The sequence below is a fragment of the Sesamum indicum genome, linkage group LG1 (genome assembly GCF_000512975.1).
Source record: "Sesamum indicum cultivar Zhongzhi No. 13 linkage group LG1, S_indicum_v1.0, whole genome shotgun sequence".
In the NCBI taxonomy this organism is placed as follows: domain Eukaryota; kingdom Viridiplantae; phylum Streptophyta; class Magnoliopsida; order Lamiales; family Pedaliaceae; genus Sesamum; species Sesamum indicum.
In genome coordinates, this window is record NC_026145.1 from 2,016,122 (window position 1) to 2,036,467 (window position 20,346).

At 35.3% G+C, this 20,346-nt stretch overlaps 3 protein-coding genes across 3 annotated transcripts; 1 reads left to right on the forward strand and 2 right to left on the reverse strand.

Annotated features, from left to right (window-relative positions):
• LOC105178237 (protein CLP1 homolog) lies at nucleotides 2,952–6,888 on the forward strand. The gene is made up of 10 exons (XM_011101706.2): nucleotides 2,952–3,357; nucleotides 3,819–3,887; nucleotides 3,998–4,090; nucleotides 4,681–4,922; nucleotides 5,086–5,224; nucleotides 5,329–5,385; nucleotides 5,602–5,736; nucleotides 5,845–6,080; nucleotides 6,440–6,484; nucleotides 6,574–6,888. Exons 1-10 carry the CDS (start codon nucleotides 3,142–3,144, stop codon nucleotides 6,659–6,661), a joined length of 1,320 nt encoding a protein of 439 aa, XP_011100008.1. The 5' UTR covers nucleotides 2,952–3,141; the 3' UTR covers nucleotides 6,662–6,888.
• LOC105178320 lies at nucleotides 8,953–9,757 on the reverse strand. Its single transcript, XM_011101817.2, has one exon. The coding sequence runs from the start codon at nucleotides 9,616–9,618 to the stop codon at nucleotides 9,250–9,252; it is 369 nt and encodes a 122-aa protein (XP_011100119.1). The 5' UTR covers nucleotides 9,619–9,757; the 3' UTR covers nucleotides 8,953–9,249.
• On the reverse strand, nucleotides 11,216–14,646 carry LOC105178418 (eukaryotic initiation factor 4A-14). The gene is made up of 5 exons (XM_011101898.2): nucleotides 14,456–14,646; nucleotides 13,380–13,449; nucleotides 13,157–13,263; nucleotides 12,376–12,806; nucleotides 11,216–12,121 (listed from the first exon to the last, which is right to left on the reverse strand). Exons 2-5 carry the CDS (start codon nucleotides 13,445–13,447, stop codon nucleotides 11,486–11,488), a joined length of 1,242 nt encoding a protein of 413 aa, XP_011100200.1. The 5' UTR covers nucleotides 13,448–13,449; nucleotides 14,456–14,646; the 3' UTR covers nucleotides 11,216–11,485.

Below are 20,346 nucleotides of genomic sequence, written 5' to 3' on the forward strand. Positions count from 1 at the left end.
TGTGACAACTGCAACTACACTTACCGAATTATGTACAAATCTGGCGATGAATTGCAAAATTTTAATACGCAGACATGTTGATGTTGCATTACTCGTTTCTTCACTACTTTCTTATTCACAAAAAGATTAAAATATAACAAAATTAGAACGAGTTTGCTTTTTTTTTTTTTATTTATTTATTTAAAAGAATCTTATACATTCCTACTTTTTATGAGATGCTTTTGTAATTTATATGATATTAGATCGTCTTGTAAATATAAAATTTTGAAATGTTTAAATAAAATTATAGAGTTTATAAGATGTTAATAACGTTAATTCTGCATAGGGATGGCAATGGGACTAGGTCAGACTTGGACCCGTCCCAAACAAGCATGGGGCAGGTTTAGATCTTAGTGGTTTCAACTAACATCCGTTCCTCAATTATTTTTTAATTTTTTTTTGTATATTTTATGTATACTTATATAAAATACATTTGTGTATACATGAAAAATATGTATAATTTATTTATAGTTACATATTATGTATCACTTAATATATTTATAATTTAAAACAATGACATATGGTCTATAAAAATTTTAATGTTAATGCTTAAAATATGCATATATAAATTTGACCCAGAAAATATTAATCTTTCAATGATGCTATTTTCTCATATTTATAAAATTATAATGATATTATTTTTAAAAAAATATATTTTAAAATATTAACAGGGTTTATCCGGTCCAGCCCAGTGGGTGCCAAGACTTGGGGCGAGTCCAAGGTTTTGACAAACCAGTCCAGTTGCCATAACCACTAAGACCGAAGACCACAATTAAATCTGATTTCAATCTAATCACAAAGGATTGTATTTCAATAGAGGAAATAACATTTTTGGTCTCATAAATTAGGTCCGTTTTACTTTCGATCCCATTCATTATGGAATTAGCAATTTTAGCCTGGTAACTTATAAAAATTAGCACTTTTGTTCCCATTCACTTTTTTGCCTAAAATTTAACGATGTAGTGCACGTGCCTATCATGTGATCGTTAAGTACTTTTGGGTAGAGAGAAAATTGATTTGTTTTCTAAGCTTGAGACCATTTCTGAGGAAAAATATAACTGCATTTGAGGGAAAAAAATAAATCTTGAAGAAAATTAGGGTAAAAATCATAGTGATTTCTCTCTTCTCTCATAAAAAATGAATCTCATCCTTCCCATATTTCTAAAAGTTGAAGCCAAGTATAAGCAACAAAAAGAATCATATCTTTCACAAGTGAATCAAGTAAGCCAAATGAAACACTCATATGCTACTATTGAAAAAACGGCGAATTCTTCTTCCAACTAAAAATACAAAGTGACAACATATTAAGCACATGACCTATATTATTAAATTATAGATGGAAAAGTGCATGGGGATAACAAAATGCTAATTTTTGTAAGTGTCCCAAAAGTCATATGAACCTAACTTATGAAACTAAAAATGTTATTTTCTCTATTCCAATATATTAATATGATCAAAATTGAACGAATCTATTAAAAACTTAAAAATAAATTAAGAATTTTCTTACTTTTTTTAATAGAGTTTATAAGCTCCTAATATTTTTTTCTTTTTCTTTTTCTAATCTTATAAACTCATTTGGATATATCTAATCACACTTTTTTGTATCTTATAAAATTTCAAATAAACCTATCATAATTTTGAATCATATAAAAATTTCATAATGATGTTAGCATTGGTCCGCAAAATGTCACACAAATGTCCTATATATGATAAACTGGCAGTGTAACGATTACTCAACCATTGAATCCAGCAATGTCATACAACTGCACCAATTATTTAGATACAAGTTTGTAATTGAAAATGCCAAAAATTTTGAACTTTACTAAGATGTGATGGATTCAATTCGAAAGGAATTGCTAAAGAATGGTTAAAATTTCGACCAACTCATTTGTGATATTATAAATAAAAAAGCTCGACCGTAGGGAGAGGAATAAAGCTAGGCGGCTTTCTCGATACGAAAGAAAAGGCCTGGCCTACTTGAATCCATTCGAAAGGAATTGCTAAAGAATGGTTAAAATTTCGAGCAACTCATTTGTGATATTATAAATAAAAAAGTTATTTTTTTGTTAAAAAAATATAAAATATTTCTTTATACTTTTTAAAATAAAATAATTTACTTCTTTATATGGAGGATAAATTGCTCTATGTTAAAAAATACATGCGCGTAAATTAATATATATATATTTTTTATAGCAGATAACTTTTTCATTTAGAATACTATTGGAGAGCAAATTGCATTAAACCTCTATAATATGTAATAGAGGCTGGCTAGGTATACTTTTTAGAGTAAATTACAACGATCTCTCCTGAGGTGTGGTATAATTACGAATATTTCTTCGTTATTTCAAAATTTACAAATATCCCATAATATTTGATGAAATTATGTAATCCTTGAATGGAGGTATAAAATTGTTAACTATGCCCTTACTATATGTTTTTTTTAAAATAAAATTTTGTAAATAAATATGATGGAATAGATGAAATTTTTTGAAAAATTATAAAAAAATTATGCACTTTGTCAATAAAAAAATAAGAAAATTTTAAAATTATAAGTTTTAGTTCACAAGGGTATTTTGGTCAATTTACATAAAAATGGTTGAAAACCTAATGAAGATTAAAGGAATGGACTAATTGTTAGATGGCCGTTAAAATAAGGAGGGTAGTGGTTATTTTTAAAACAATGAGAAGGTTTTCGTAATTATGTCAAATTTTAAGAGAGGTTATTGTAATTTACTCTATTTTTATTGTCAAAAGCTGTGGTATAAAATGCAACTCCTGAAACATGTAGTCCAAATCTTAAATCCTTCTAAATGTTAGGCCCCTCGTGTAAATCACATTTTTCTGGGGGCACTTTGTGAAATAGAAGAAATTATGAGGCCGAAAGGAAGATAAATAAAAAAAGAACAAACTGGAGAATATCAAAAGCCCTCTGTCGTTCCCCAAGCCACCCGCCACCCTTTATGCTGTCGACGCTCGTCCTAGCCGCATTGGGACCGCCGCGAGTGCGGCATTTTCCAGTAGCATGTAGATGAACAGAAGATTCTGCTATAGTGTTTTTCTTGTTTGAGTACTCTTTTGCTAATTGATTGAAACAGCTCTGAAATGGCTTATGGCGGCACTTCTGTAACTCCAACTGGGCCGCCAGGTAGCTCTACATCAATAAGGCAGGTGAAACTTGACAAAGAATGTGAACTAAGAGTTGAAGTCAGTCCCGATTCTCCGCTTCGCCTCCGGTTGCTCACCGGCACCGCCGAGATTTTTGGAACGGAAATTGCTCCGGAGATTTGGTTGACTTTTCCACCGCGGCTCAAATTTGCTGTACGTAGACCTATACTTGTCGTTTTACTTGCGTCTCGTACACACATAGCGTGCATAAGGGTTTGATATGTTAAGCTTGTGGATTATTTGGATTATCGTTTTTGAACTGCTACTTTGGATTTTGAGTGAGAAATATTCTTTTGTTCCGCTGGCTTCAACGGAAATGTGAAGGGGAAAGCTTGAGTGAATGTTTGTGAGAGGTTTTTGTTAGTTTATACATGGATTTCATTTCTTTTCTCTTTCATAGATCCATTTACATCTGATAAGTTGCTCAAGTTGATGCTTACTTTTAGAAGAAAATTGAAAGATATGGAGTATTACTGAATTTGCTTTACGGTTTCACTTGCTTTGGTTTATCATACCCACAAATAATCTTTAAAGAGGGCAGGGGATTGTGGTTGAGATTCTCGTTTATATTCACACGCACATTGATATATAGTTCTGACTGAAAGTTCCATCAGGTTTTTACCTGGTACGGGGCAACAATTGAAATGGATGGGACAACTGAAACTGATTATACAGCAGATGAGGTATTGTTGTCTTTCTTACTTGTTCCACGTGTTCATTCGCATACATATGGACTCTCCTGCTTGCTGCTTTCTCCAGTAGCTATCTAATTGTTCTTTCATATCTCCATTAGACTCCCATGATCAGCTATGTTAATGTGCATGCTGTGCTGGACGCTCGAAGACATCGCGCCAAAGCTTCACCCAGTGATTCTGATGCTTCTCAGGTACCTTTATGTTTATGAGTAAACGTGTTAGAAAGGATTATGTTTTATACATTCTTCCTCTGCTGGGCCAATTGAGCGATGTCTTTCTTCAAATTAGATCTTGCCTGATATGCATAATCACTCAACACTTCATAATCAAAGGGAAAGAATCAGTCTGTTTGGGGAACTTTCAAGAACTAGTTGTTCTTAGTTGGTTTACTTTTACTTGGCTGTTATCAAGAAGAACTTTACCTCCATATTTACAAGTATCCATACTGGGATGTGACTCAAAGCTGTGTCAGCTTGCAATTATGGCCAACACTTCAATAACGGTCCTTGATGAAGGAGAAATCCATCTTTCAGCAAAGTTCTTGCCTCCCACCATAAAAGGATCCTTTAAAAGGGAGTACTTCAGCAATTGTTCTATCATTTGTTTGTTATGTATTTGGTTGATGGATATCTTTTGACATTTGAAATGATATAATCAGTTACGCTTTGGCATACTGGTCTGATTATGGAACATGTGATGTGTGTTTTTCTTATGTTATTATAAAGCTTCTCTTTACATCTGCCAATTTTTCATGTATTCACCCTTCAGTCACTTTATGCAGGGACCGAGGGTTATCGTTGTGGGACCTACAGATTCTGGAAAGAGTACATTGTCAAGGATGCTTCTTAGTTGGGCGGCTAAACAGGGATGGAAACCTACTTTTGTAGATTTAGACATAGGCCAAGGATCTATAACAATCCCTGGATGCATAGCTGCAACACCGATTGAACTACCTATTGATCCAGTCGAAGGCATTCCTCTTGATATGCCTCTAGTTTACTTCCATGGCCATGTGACACCTAGGTAATGGAGTCTACACTGAGAACTTCCTGAGTTGGTCTTTTAACTGCACATCCGTTGTATAGTCAGTGCCTGCTTTCATACTACTCACTGCTTACTTTTTATGCAATAGTTAATCTTTTCTCGACTATAAGTTTTTGTCCCATTTCAACTTGGTGGTTTTCAGTGTCAATGTAGATCTTTACAAGGCATTGGTGAAGGAGCTTGCTCAAATTTTGGAGAGGCAGTTTGCAGGAAATGTTGAATCTAGAGCTGCAGGCATGGTGATTAATACCATGGGATGGATTGAAGGTGTTGGTTATGAGGTATTTTATATATCTCCATCAATGCATATGGCTTTCTTCAGCTAAAGACAGGGCTGCTTAGTTACTATTCTTTTCTTTCTGTTTTTCTTTTCTCTTCTTGGCAGTTGTTGCTGCATGCAATTGATACATTCAATGCCACAGTTGTTCTGGTTTTGGGTCAGGTATCAGTTGTTCTGGCTAAGCAGACCTTCTTAAATTATAATATGATGAATATGATCTGCATGTCTGATTGCTTAGGCAATCACTTGAACATGTTTCTCGTTCGCTCTATGACTGTCAGAAGATGGTCACAGGGACTGTACCCTCGCCATGTACTTCAAAGCCTTATGAGAAATACTTATCTTCTCTGCTTTATTGGACACTTGAACATTTTGCAGGAAAAGCTTTGGAGTATGCTTAGAGATGTTTTGAAAAACAAAGCTAATGTAGATGTGGTGAAACTTCAGAAGTCTGGTGGTGTTGTCTCTAGAAATGCCAAAGTTCGTCAGAAGGCCAGGGCCTACAGAATACGTGTATGCATTTTGTAATAGGAAATTGTTAAATTTTGCAACAATACATCGCCTTTTAGCAATTGGCTGCTCCATTTTGAAATGTTCCTCTTTGTTTTATCCTGAGTGCAGGAATACTTCTATGGCCTTGCAAATGATCTTTCCCCGCATTCCAACATTGCAAATTTCAGTGATTTGTGCATCTACCGGGTAGGTGGTGGACCACAGGCCCCACGTTCTGCCCTGCCAGCTGGGGCAGAACCGGCTGCAGACCCTACAAGATTGATTCCTGTTAGTGTTAACCAAGATTTGCTGCATCTAGTCCTAGCTGTCTCATTTGCTAAAGAACCAGATGAAATTATTTCCAGGTAGAACAGATTCTCCGTTTGCATGTTCTTGGCCCTTGGCCTATGCATCTTGGTATTTAAAAGAGCTGGATTTATTTATTTATTTTTCTTCCTACTAGTACTAACCAAATATAAACATGTGAAATAGTTTTACTGATAAAAGCATTACCTAATATGCTTAGTTTTCTTTTATTCTTTTCCCTACCTTATTTGTGTGGGTAGACTGGAGCATACTGACGATCATCACCATGCATTCTGCCTGTTTTCTCTGAACCAAACTTTTTACACTATGATTGACATGCTTTTGGCGAGTACCTTCCATCTAATTGGAAGCATGGAATGAAATTTTCCCTAATGCTTCTCTTTTCTTCTCCCGCTAGTAACGTTGCTGGGTTCATATGGATCACCGACATTAATTTTGAAAGGTTTGAAGAATATTCTTTTATTTTCATTAAACAGTAATTGCCATATTGCTTCTGACATGATCCTCTTCCAATTCATCACACTACTGCAGCAAGAAAATCACATATCTCGCACCGTCTGCTGGAAATCTTCCTGGTAAATATTTGATCATGGGAAGCTTGACATGGTATGAACCTTGAGCGTCTTCCCCTTGGATTGCTCTAAGAGCTCTGTCTTAGCGTTGTACAATTGATGCATTAGCCCAGAATAGTTATTGTAGTTTAGTGTACAAGTATTGTCTTTACACATGTATGCAGTATATTCATACTGGCAACTTCAGAGGGTTTATACTGTAATCCTTTTAGTTATAAATTTGTGCCGGATATAATTTGTAATATTTTAACATCAAACTTCTCTATTTCCTTCCCCTTCTGCATTTTTTTAGAGGCTGCTATGCACTCAGCACTATTCATTTCAGAATCTCTGATAGGCATTCTTTAACCATGGGTCGAAAGTATTGAGGAAACAGAACAGGCCGAGCAATGAACTTGGCGTCTGAATAATGTAAATTTGCGTTCATCAAAGAGGCAAATACATGAAGAACATTGAACTATATTTTTAAGCTTCTGCAAAGATTCCAGTACTCAAGATCTATTACAAGTTATTCTTGATTCTACATGATATAGCTATAACGTCCTTCATGCTCTCAAGTTGTTTTTCTGATCAAGATATCCATTCTGGGGCTTCTCTTGAGGGTTATTTCTAATAGTGCTGTTCTCTACTTGTTGATCTTGTTTGAGTTTATGCTTTTCTTTGGTCAACAATCATAGTACCAGGTTTGTGTCTTGTACTAATAATGGATTGACACAAGAAACATCAGTAGTACACAGAACTGATGGCGGTGCCTGTACAACTTCCCAACTTATGTTGATAAGCCTATTGGATAGGTCTCGAGAATGGGCGAAGCACTGTGTTTTGTTCCACTGGGTCGGTCGACAGTTGCTGTGACCAAACATTTTGGTAGACTTAACGATATTCTTGAGGCTGGGTTCCACTGTTTGCCTTGTTGGTTTGGGTACCAGTTGGCTGGTAGGCTATCACTTGGAGTGAAACAAAAACCAAGGGTGCTTCCTTAAAATGATGTTGATTGAACATGTACATTCTGTAATTTTAGGAATATGGATCTCCGGGGATTCTGTTCTATTCTTCTATTTTGATCTAAATCTTGGATATTTACTATTATTATGTACGTTTTTATCATCTGATGCAGAGTTTGGATGCTTTATCACAAGCAATTTGTACTTTAAATTGTCCAGATCTTTAAAAGTGTATCAACATGCAGTTCATTTTAGGTTGGGCCTCATCTTTTGTGATTCTGCTATAAAATCATCAGTCCACTACACGGTGTATCGATTTGAAATTGTTCAGATCCTCATTGTGGACATAGAAACAGATGTTCACGTAAATAGATAAATGCAGGCAAAGTGTCCAGGCTTTGTATTGCAAAGCGCCAAGAAATTGTGGATGGGCTGCATGACAGTGGCATAGCCACCTGAGAGAAGGTGCCAGGAACTACAGCTAAGGATGTGATGGACATGGTTTTAAATACTTAAGACACGATGAGGGAAATAGTAGCTTCCTCAAAGTCTTCTGCAGTGTTTGTTCCACATGGTCCTGGTGCTGCGAAGGATATTTCCACACAGATTGGGGAGGGTCTTCTTTAGGCTGAAAGCATTCATAAGTAGACCTAGTGAGGTCTTCCCATTGCTATCAAATATAGGGTGCTTTCCAAGAATTGCTTCGGACTAACGGGATGAATTTGTCAAAATTTTACGAAGGCTATCCAGTTTACTAGTAGGAAAGTGAATATAGTAGCTGTTTTTCTTTATTGGTTCCTTCTCTCCTGTTTCTTCTCATCTGTGTCATACATTATTAATGTATAGCAATGCAATTCCTGTTATAGGGTACTGTCTGGGAGGGAAACTAGCTCGCAAAAGGAGAGTAATTGTGACAGTTCGGAAGTAAATCATGCAAGGAAAAGTTTGCATTGGCAAATCCAATCCTGCAATTAGACAACTCTCTGTGATTGTTTCCACCCACAAACACAACTAAATACACTATACTGTGTAATTAGGAAGTACTACTACACATGCCTCATACAGGAAAGGTAATCCCAATAACTTCAACTCAAAAAGGAAATGAACTGACAATCCATACAAGTATGATGAACATACTTTACAAGAAAAACGGCACAAAGCAGAGACATACGGACAAGTCATTGGCAACTTTGGCATAAACACCAAACTTTAATCCAAAGAGAAGCATCATAGTTTACTTCAGAAGAATATGTCACCCTTGAAACTAATCTATTTCCTCAACCTGTCATCCCCTCACTAATTAAGATACAAACTGATGCAAAACACCCCACTATATTACGCCTATGCTACATCAATCTAACATTAAAACCAATAAGCCTGTGCACAAACATAAATACATAAATCTTAGAATTGATGCAATTCAGATCAACTGAAAAACTTCTTGATAACATGTTCAATGAGTACAAAGACCCCAAGACAAGAAAGCAAAAGGGCAAATATATTATAATACATTTCGCAGAAATAATTCCCTCAAAACAACAAAATAGCAAATCTTTCATTCTGACAGCCCATGACAGAACATTGTGATGCCTCAGACAACACAGAACTCTGCATCAAAAGCAAGAACAAGCAACAGTGTATCATGAGAAGCAAAATCATATCTTTACCCTATCATAATGAGTATTTCAGAATCACCACCATCCATAAACCACCTGAGTGTATCTATCCTTAAGCCACCTAAAACTCTTTCTGAAAGTACCCTTGACTTTGCCTTCAACGGAGTAGACTTTGTAGCTGGCAACCCTCTTCTTCCTCTGAAACTCAGGATCAGTAAAACTCCAAGATTTTGAAGTTGACCCGCCAGTGCTCTTCCCTTTCTTGAGCTTCTGCGGCGGCGCCACCGGTGGCGGCGCATAGTGGTATGATGATGATGAAGAAGCAGAAGCATAAGAAGCACTGTACGACCTCAAATCATCAGTCCTAGCACTGGAGGGGGGTCCATAATAAGGCTCTATTTGCATATTTCCATCACTATAGAACTTTGATCTGTAATCTGCCATGGTTTTTGTTGAGGGGTGGGAAAAACTTTGTCGTGATGGAATTTTGTGGTTGTTTTCTGAGAGAAAAATTGGCAGAGAGTAGAGAACGAGTGGTGGTCTTAGTCTTGGATTTTGAAAATGTTGCGAGTGTAGGATTAGATTCTTGATGCCGTTTAATATGGGAAATTTTTACCTGAGATCAGACCAGTCAGCAGTACCTTTTGGGTATTATTTTAATATTTAATAATTAAGATGAAAAATAATATAAATATTAAACGTAGAATTAGAATAAAAGATTTATTTTATTATTCATTTGCGTTTCAAAATTTGACATCAAAACATGCGGTTTGAATTTTATTCTTAGAAAATATAATTCTATGTTGGTGAAATATTGACAAATGCATTTCATCGTCGTATGTTTGAATGTTTTTCTGAATATATTTCTAAAAGAAGATAAGAGCAAAGGTAGTAAAATAGCCCGTTTCACATCCACCTAATTTAAGCCGTTCAGATTTGGTTCACAATATCTAAATCCAAAATTGAAAATTGCCAAATTTCTTAATAAGTTCCCCGAAATTCAAACTTGCGATTTTTCTTGAGATACAATTAATGACTTGGATTAAGGGGTAACAAGCATAATTTAACAGTTGGATTAGGATTTAAGAAAGAAACTATAGTTAAGTACACACTTGAGATTCTCTTTCACAACAATTAGTTAAGGTGGTTTTTAGGATTTCACAATTATGAAAAAGTAAAAGGTCTAAGATAATGAGCATCGTTGACAAATCAACTTGACAATCGATGATTTCAGGCAAAAGGGTCGCCAATTATTTAATTAGATGGAAAGGAGACTCAGTGAGAAAACAGTGGACCATGAAAAGGAGAAAAAAATTTGAATAATTTGAGACGATGCTTTGTTCAATATGGTTTATGCACAACTTATTTTCAAATCGTACTCTTAGAGCGAGGATGTAATATAAAGTCGCATGTCCATGTAAAAATATGATGACATGTAATAAGATATAAGTTTATCTTTAGCTAATGAACGGAACCGTTTCAGTTCTTTTACAGCATATATATATATATATATATATGTATATATATCCCAACAACTCTGCCTTACAGTAAAACTAGTAGTAGTTAGATTTTACGACATGGGGCACTGAGAGAGAATTTCAAGAAAGAGATGTTAAGAATTAGTGGAAAAAACCAAACAGGCTGGGACAACTAAGAATTTATCATGTCATGTGGTCTCAGTCGAAGTCCAGAATCTGGTGACCCCTTCAAATAGAGATGAGGATGATAATTCAAACATGAGGCCTGTATATATCCGCATTATTTTTCAAGGCTGCAACTTGCGTATATATAGAATAGATACATATGAACTCTTCCAAAATTTCGATCCTCAGAAATCCAGTTCAAAGTAGGACGTTGTGAGTGAGCTCAGGCGGTTTGTATGGCTGGTGAGTGTTTCAGCCAACAAAGTCTCCCACCAGATAAGCAAATGTAAACTGGGCATCGATTAACAATGCAATCCAAGATGAATGAAGAACCAGAACCCTCTCCCTAGATAAAGTGAAACCTATGGATGCATGATACATTCCTGACGCATACAGAATTAAGTGAAAATCCAACTTTAAGAGTGAAAAGAGTCCAACAACATCCAAATCTGCAGTTATTTTCAACAATTACAATACAAAGAGCAAACCAAAAATTTTGCAACAGTAGATTGGAATAGCAACCAAATTGGGAGATGGAAGTCCCCTCTGCAAATAACGGCATCTAAATCTCCCAATTTAAAAGTCCATTGCACGTTAAACTAACCTAGGAAACAAGACAATAAGTTACTTAAAACAAGGAGCGTTAACATTGGGGAATCAAAACCACTTTAGAGGAGATCAGCAACATTGGCTGGAAGCTCCTCAATTACAACATTATAGAACTTTTGTATGTCAAAAAGCATGCGATCATCATCTTTGGTAACAAAGTTTATGGCAACACCCTTCCTCCCAAATCGTCCACTTCGTCCAATACGATGCAGATAGTTCTCAGGCTGAGTCGGCAGATCATAGTTGATAACAAGAGACACTTGCTGAACATCAATACCACGGGCCAAGAGATCAGTGGTAATGAGAACACGGGAAGAACCAGATCTGAATTCTCGCATAATGATATCTCTTGTATTCTGGTCCATATCACCATGGGTGGCAGAGACAGTATGATCACGGCTGCGCATTTTATCAGTAAGCCAGTCAACCTTTCTCCTGGTGTTAACAAAGATGACACTCTGAGTGATGGCCAAGGTCTCGTAGAGATCACAGAGGGTCTCAAGCTTCCATTCCTCTTTTTCAACATTAACATAAAACTGCTTGATACCCTCAAGGGTCAGCTCATCACGTTTCACAAGAATGCGGACGGGCTTATTCATAAATTTCCTTGTAATTTCAAGAGCCTCAGGTGGCATAGTAGCAGAGAATACACCAACTTGAATCTTAGGAGGGAGCAATTGGAAGATGTCATAGATCTGAAAGAGAAATATAAGGCATAAGATGTAAAATAGTGGACTCAGAACATAGATGAAATCACTTTGAGACCAACTGCTGAAGAACAAAGGAGCACACTTCTTAGTGAAAGCTGTCACGAATGTCATGAGGACATGCATGATCTACCGACAGCAAGAATAGCAAGATATATTATATCCAAATTTCCAGCACCATAAACTCATTCTAACCAGTTAGGTAAAGTATGAAAAAATAAAGCAAAACAAGAGATATATACCTGATCCTTGAACCCTCTGGAAAGCATTTCATCTGCTTCATCCAATACAAACATTTTAATGTAATCAGGGCGCAGTGATTGCCTTCTCAACATGTCAAACACACGTCCTGGGGTACCAACCACAACATGAACCCCACTGGAAAGAATACGCTGATCTTCACGAACGCTGGTACCTCCGACACAAGCATGCACCTTAACACCAAGATAATCACCTAATGCTCGCATAACCTTCTCAATTTGCTGTGCTAGCTCACGGGTGGGTGCCAGTACCAAAGCCTGGCATTCAACTATATTATAGTCCAGCTGCTGCAGAATCCCAGAGCAGAACGTTGCAGTTTTCCCAGTCCCAGATTGAGCCTGTTGAATCACATCAAGTCCCTTGCAGAAGGGAACAATCCCTCTTTGCTGAATTGCAGAGGGCTTCTCAAAACCTTCAAACACAAATAAATTCTTTCAAATTCCAACAAGAATACTCAAGAGAACAGAGGTACTAACACATAATCTTGCAGGGCCAAACAGCAGAAGATGAGATTAGTCAATTTTTATTAGGTATATATATAAACAGCTGCATAGCTCATAAGCTTCATGAGGATTTGGCGGAACACAAATTGAAAGAAAGAACACAAGACACCATCAGAGACAGGAGGGGAATTAAAAAGAGGCATAGCAGAGAAAAATGAATCCAGTAAATGATTCATCAAGGATTGATGGTAATGCAATATGCAAATGCAGAAACCAGGAGAGAGGATGTATGATGTTCTTTAAATTGATTGCTATATACCATAGGCATAGATGCCCCTAAGAAGATTTTCCTGCAAGCCCATGGCATCAAAACTGTCATAGACCTCATCATAACTTGTGAAGAATTCCTGACCATCAGTTCCAAGCCTGCATTAATAGGGTTAGACAATTAAAAAGGTCAGAGTAAGAACAGTAACTTTGACCCAATTCACTAAGCCTAAACTCAGATATGCCGAAAGTTGCAAGTAACACGGAGAACTCACAGCTCATCCATTTTCGCATCATATTGGCGAGCATCGTATTGAGAACCTTCAGGTGCCAATCCAGCCATGACTGCAGAAATAGAAAAGAAATATAATTAAGGAAATACGCAATGCACTATTAGAATGAGAAGGACAACATCTGTCACGCGGACCAAGGCAGAGTTAAGCTAACTAAAAACACATATATCACAACCTAATACTCATCAATTATGTTTTTCTCCATAATTCTGCTATAAATAATAGTGAATATAGTTTAACCTAGTCCTACATAACTGCGTGCAAGGAAAGTGATCATGCAGAAAGATGCAAAAGCTGAAACCTTAATAAAGATTTTGAAGGAGTTGAGAGAATACCAACCCCAAGCAGGCGTGAATCTTTGTTTGAATACAATAAGATAGTAGAAAAACATGTACTAGTGGTAGGGAATGAAGACACCACATGGAGAGAATATTATAACAGGAAATTCAAGAAAAATAAAGTTGTACTGGCAAAACTTCCAACAGTTCTGCTGACAAGTGAACATAAATCATGCTGTAGCCTAGTGGCTAACAATATGAGGACAAACAGCAAAGCAGACAAAAGAATCGCCAAACAGCTCGTACAAGCCAAATCGAACGAATTACATCCAATACACTTGAGCTTCAAAAGCATAATATGTCACAGTCCATTTGCACACACACATCAAGCACCAATATTTCAGCTCGGTCATTCACTCTGCCTCAAAAGTACAGTTCAACAATAACTCCGTTACAGCAAAATCTGAAGTTCGAGAGCCAAAAACAACTACAAAAACATATCAAAGAAACAAACCCTACAGAAATAATGTCACAAAACAAAAAACGTATAAAAGCAAACTGATCACATACTCCTAAAAAATAAACTGAAAACCAGCATAACCAAACAGATCTTCCATATAAAAAATAATCATCAACTCCATAACCAAAAAACATACAAACAGAAAAGAGAAACCAGTCCATCCGATCAAAAAAATCAACTTATCCACTTATTCACCTAATCCTACGAACGCACACACAGGAAACTCACACAGCGCCGTAGCTGAGTTTTGATTAAGTTACCTGATACAACTCGGTTCTAACAAAGATCTGAGAAAAAAAAGGAGTGAGTAAGAAAGCGATTCAAGGCTTGGTTTATGCTGCGAAGTGTTCCGAAACTCCTCGGATCTACGCCGCGGAGTTCAGGAGAAAGAACAGTGTAAAAGAGAGAGAAGGAGAGAGCGATGAGAAATTCGCTGTGTTTTTAGGGGTTTGGATTGAGCCTACGATGCCTTTGTCTTCTTTCGTTCATTTACGGTTCTGCCCCCGCCTCTTTCTTTTGCCCAATGAGTAATGACACCGTCTTCTTCAAACTTGGGTTGGGCCAACCGCACATTAACGGGCTCTCCCACTTCAAATCCAAGTGGGCCACATGATTCTTCAAAGCCCACCATGTATGTATTGGATTTGTGGTCATTGAATCAGCCAAATGATTGGGCCTGTTTAGTGAAACAACTGGGCTCTTCAAAATTGAAATGACAGGAAAGGAAATTAGGTACTAAGTTTTGAATATCCCAGGTGATGAAGCCATTCGCCGAAAAATCCCTCAAGCCAGAACGGAGCTTAGCAATCAAAGGTGCACAGTCCCCCTCGAAAATTTACAAACTGCCAGCCTCGAGTAACTGCAAATTGGACTGATTCGCACAACGGGATCTCCTCACCAAACACAGTGATACCTAACCCACACAGGCGCCTGTTCACTCCTTGCGACTACTTGTATTCCAGTTTCATTCCCTTGGTCAAGCAGAGCACCATCAAAATTGAGCTTGACCAAGTTTGGGGGCGAGTACGCCAGCAGGATGGGCTTTCTACCTGGTATGGAAGTGAAGCCACAAAATTCTGTTGGTGGAAAGACTCTAGATAACGAACAACAAAGCCAGATTAATTGGTTCGGTGACAGACAGGTTCCTTTCACCATCTTCCTATTCCTGCACCACCACAACGCCCAAAAAATGCACAAGAAAAATTCAAACTCACACCTAGCCAGACTGGACATCACAGCACTCATCCAGGATATAACTCCCCTTTGCCAACTGAAAAAAATGATCTCCGAGCTAAGATTTGGCATTCCCCAAACCTGCGTGCAAAGGAACAAAACACTAAGAGATGTGAGTGAGGTTTCAGCCTGTCGTTGAAGCATTCAAACATGCAGGCCAAATAAACACCTTCACTTTGTTTGTGAGTTTGCCTGCCAAAGCCTCCGCCACCACCTATGTTCGGTCTCCATCAGGTTACTCGAACAGGGTCTTTCCTCCAGAGAGCAAGCGAGGTGGTTAGCCGACCGTAGGGAGAAGAGACCATTACTGGGGTAATGCCAAATTAAGAGATCCTCTGTTCTTGTGTGAGAGAGCGGGATTGTAAGGATGTCTCACTGTCCTCAGGCAAGAAAATATTATGAATTACTGTCGTCTTCAGATTAATCAGGTCTGAGACCCGCAGCTCCTCCATGTTTTCGGCCGGAGGGTAATAGTTCGAAAACTATGGATTGGTCCACACATTGATCTTCTCGCTCGAGCTGATGCGCCAACGGTACCCTGTGCGGAAAAGTTTATGTGCAGTCACAATGCTTCGCCAAGTGACAGAGGGACGACACCCGATAGTCGCTGTAAAAACTTAGTATATATCATGTTTAATTTTTCTAAAATATTAATAGAAAACATAAAATTTTAATTTAATAATGCTTCCACTAAGTAATGTAATTGTTGATTCGTACACATTAATTAAACTTGCATGAAGAAAAAATAGTTTATTAATTAATCATAGCCATTTATTTATATTTTTTATGATAATAATGAATAATATAATTAGACAATATAGCAAATAAAATATAAAAATTATAAAGTATCTAATATGTGAAAGTGAAAATTTGATTATTGTTAAATTAGTTGAATTATCTAAAAATTTCAATATCAACTGTAAATATGAAAAATTTTAAAATAAATAAAAAAAACAGTAAAGTTGAATTAAAATTATTATAATGAGGGTAAAATATAGTAAAAATTGAAGTTAAATTTATTTAAAAAAAATAAATTAGCTAGAAATAAAAGTTGGCGCCTCAAAAATACCTTTTTAGAGTTAGAAGCTGAAAATTGCTTTTTTGAAACTCGTGTAAATACTTTTTAAAAAAGTGTTGGTGAAAACTTCTACGTATAAAGAAGTAGTTTTCTTTTTTTTTTATAGAGAAATTTGAAAAAAACTCTCATTTTTTTTTTCTAGTTTTTTTGTTGACTAGAAAAACTCAATGCTTAATGAAATAATACTCTCATTCAGTAATTTCATTGGCAAACAGTAAGTAATTTTGCATGATTGAAAAAACAAATCTCGTTAAAACTTAATTTATATATATGTAAATAATATCAGATAATGTAGCAAATAAAATATAAAATTTTTAAAATATTAAATATGTGAAAGCATAAATCTTAAAAGTGTTAAATCATTTTAATTATTTTAAAACTCAAACATCAACATAAAAGGTTCAAAATTTAAATTAAGATTATTACAATGCGAATAAAATAGTTTTAAATTAAATTTATTTATTTAAAAAAACAACTAAAATCAGCTAAAACTTAGCAACTCTCAAGTAAAAAATAGGGATAATTACAATTTATTCTCTGATAATTATATGTAAATTTTTTCTAATTTAAAAAAATTATATTTACCTAATAAATAAATCCATCGGTTAGTTAAAATTTATTCAATTTGTTGATATTTAATAATAAGCTGAATGAAAATAAATTTTCACTCTCGATTGACTTATTACATACTTATGGGATGTTAAATAAATCTTTTGTGATTAAACTATCTTATAACTGTACCAGCTTACACGCATTAACTTATGAAGATGTATGAGTAATTTGATCATAAAAAAGTCTATTTGATCCGTAATAAATCAATAATAAGTCAATTTGGGTTAAGTATGAATTTTTATCCATTTTTTTTATTAATATAATCAAATTTTAACTAATGATAAACTTATTTATTGGAAAAAATGCATAACACCCCATGTGATATTTGAAATGAACAAATTTCCCCTATGAAAAAATAAATACCAAATTACCTCCATGTACTTTTTAAAATTGAGCAAATTACCCCTTTAGAAGACGTGGTGTATTACACGCTCCTTTCGTGCGAGTTTGATTGATTTTTTAATAATAAAATATTATTTCTATATAATAATATTATATTACTTATAATAAATATATATTTTTATTTAAAAAGAAAACTTACCCTTGTTGTTGCCGCTTGAAACCCTCTCCTTCCCCCATCATCGCAGCCTGAAACCCTCCCCCTCCCCATCACCGTACCATCATCAATGGTATTAAAAATAATTTTTAAAATGACAAAGAAAATTATGTATAATTACATCAAAAATATATACTTATTCATAGTAATAATATCTGAACAAATCAAAAGTAGTTGTAATCGGGCGTGGTAGGGAAGAGGAGGGCATTAGTTAAGGGTGTAGGGATGAACCTAATGTAAGTCAAAGTGGTGGAATACTTACTTAATTGAGTGGCATATGATGAGGCAGGCAGAAGAAAGGATGGCATGGGACACACACACACACACACAGAGACTAGTACTAAAATGGGTGCTGAGCAAAAAAGTTAAAGAAATGTATGGACACACACAGAGACTAGTACTAAAATGGGTGCTGAGCAAAAAAGAAAAAGAAATGTATGGCGCCAGCCACGCTGTGAGTGTGGTATGAGTGCGTCCACGTTCGGACAACCTTCCCAGTAGCCGAAAGTGCAAGAACTGCAGAGATCCATACCACATACCAAACCCTCTCAATTCTTTTTAACCAAATCACTACTACATTAATCTTATCAAAATCCCCAAAATTAAGAAAACAACTGCCTCTTTCTATTTTTAATTTTTTTTTTTTAAAAAAAAGAATAAGAATAGAAAGAAAAGAAAAATGGTATAGAAATTAGGGGGGAATAAGAAAAAGTAAAAAAGTGGTGGATGATAGTAGAAGAGGAAAGTGGTGGGGGGAGACAATGGCATGTCAACTAACTGTACAACTTCCATAATGGGAAAGTTGCGAATAATCCCATGGCATGTACCCTATTGGATCATCAGCAACCCAATTGGTATTAATTTACAAGTACACCTATTTATTTATTGGGTAAATATAACTACTCTTCATCATGCCAACCACACTTCTTACACTCATTGGACAACCTTTGATGTGAGATCAATCTTCCTCCTATTACACCCTACCTCACATGCATTTATTAATATTCATTTAACATATTTATTCTTAATTTTTTAATTTATGTTTCTTTTTTCTTTATGTCTACCAGATCTATTTGGATATATATAAACTCTTGTTATTTGAGAAATTATAAATAATTCCCTGATGTTAACATCTATCTAATAACAAGGGGCCGTTCTGTTGGATTTTTATTCGATTTTTGTGATGGGCTGATTCAAATTTTGAATTATAATTCTATATATTTTTTAAAATATTTTAACGGACTATATGTATGTATATATATATGACATAATAACTAGGAATATAAATAAGGAATTATGGATAGAAAGATAGATATCAGATAGTAGTGTGAATATGATGAGTGTGACAGTCCCGCAAACTACGGCGTTGCACCCATTACTTGGAACATTAATTAATTATGAATTGATTCTGCAGTAATTTTATATTAGTATATACATAAAGCGTGTATCCTTTATGCTGCTTTGGGCGGCGGGGGAGAGATGTGTGGTCGTCTACGCGTGGGCTCATCACTCCCCATTCTTCTGTTCACATTTCATTGGTTCCTCAATTCATCACATACAGCCGTACCTTTATCTTTTCGTAAAAGATACCCCCAACCCATCCCCACCCTTGGTTTATTGTTTATTTTAAAGGAATAGTTACACTATTTTAGAGTTTTATATAATTATACATAATTTTTTTTATAATTTGGTTTTTTTGTTTAATAAATAAATCACTTATTAATAAAGATTCACCAAAAAAAAATTAAATAAAAATTTATATTTATCTTACTTGACTTATTACTTACTTATTACAAGTCAAACAAAAATAAAAATTCCTGATAAAACTACCTTTATGCAGCTTCACACATTAATGCATGTTAGGAGGAGTATTTTCATCCTTATCACGAGGATTGTTTGGTTAGAAAAAATTTATTTGACCTGTAATAAAGTAGTAATAAGTTAATAAAAGGTGAATTTTGATTAAAGGATGTATCTGTATGTTAGATGGAAAACAGACATCATAAGTACTAGATATAATTAATTTCTTAAACTATAAGACATTTATATGTAATTACACTCAATCTCAGGAAAAAAAGGGTGTAATTATCGCTATTTTGACTCAACCCTTTGGATTAGTAAATTATTATTGTTTAATTTCTTTGTTTATGATGTACCCTAGCCCAGACGATGTTAAGGGTAGAATAGTCATCTAGTGATCCTTCGATGTCTTTGCATGAATTGAAATCAACCAAGCTTCTTGTTTTATTCCGGCTAAGAGGCACGTGATTTATTTCGATAACTTTTATAAAACTTGACATTCGAAGAATCAAACTTATTAAATATTAAAAAAATTACAGAATCAAAAGTATATTTAAGGCAGATAGATATATGGTTGAATTAAGACAAATATATATTTGTTGGAAACAATAATACATCAACGTTGCGTTTTGAAAATCGGAACCCTCCTCGATCAACAACTCAATCACCAGCTTTTGTGCAAAACAAAATCCTGAAACCAGTAAGAGACAGATTAAGAGTTAATTTCAAGTCTCACAGCTCACCTCTTTATATACTTTTCAAAGCTCGATTAATTCAATCCCTCAATCTTACGATGTGGGATAATAATATTTTATCATTTACCATCTAATCTATGCATTAATATCCAACTTATTAAATTAAAATTGTTTCGA

Bases quoted from the DNA above. Each gene is read 5' to 3' on its own strand.
- LOC105178237 (XM_011101706.2), top strand. From the start codon at position 3,142: ATGGCTTATGGCGGCACTTCTGTAACTCCAACTGGGCCGCCAGGTAGC. The intron at 3,888-3,997 runs GTATTGTTGTCT...TATCTCCATTAG, and splicing joins CTGATTATACAGCAGATGAG to ACTCCCATGATCAGCTATGT. The intron at 4,923-5,085 runs GTAATGGAGTCT...GGTGGTTTTCAG, and splicing joins CATGGCCATGTGACACCTAG to TGTCAATGTAGATCTTTACA.
- LOC105178320 (XM_011101817.2), bottom strand. From the start codon at position 9,618: ATGGCAGATTACAGATCAAAGTTCTATAGTGATGGAAATATGCAAATA.
- LOC105178418 (XM_011101898.2), bottom strand. From the start codon at position 13,447: ATGGCTGGATTGGCACCTGAAGGTTCTCAATACGATGCTCGCCAATAT. The intron at 13,264-13,379 runs GTGAGTTCTCCG...CTATTAATGCAG, and splicing joins GATGCGAAAATGGATGAGCT to GCTTGGAACTGATGGTCAGG. The intron at 12,122-12,375 runs GTATATATCTCT...TTTCTCTTTCAG, and splicing joins CCAGAGGGTTCAAGGATCAG to ATCTATGACATCTTCCAATT.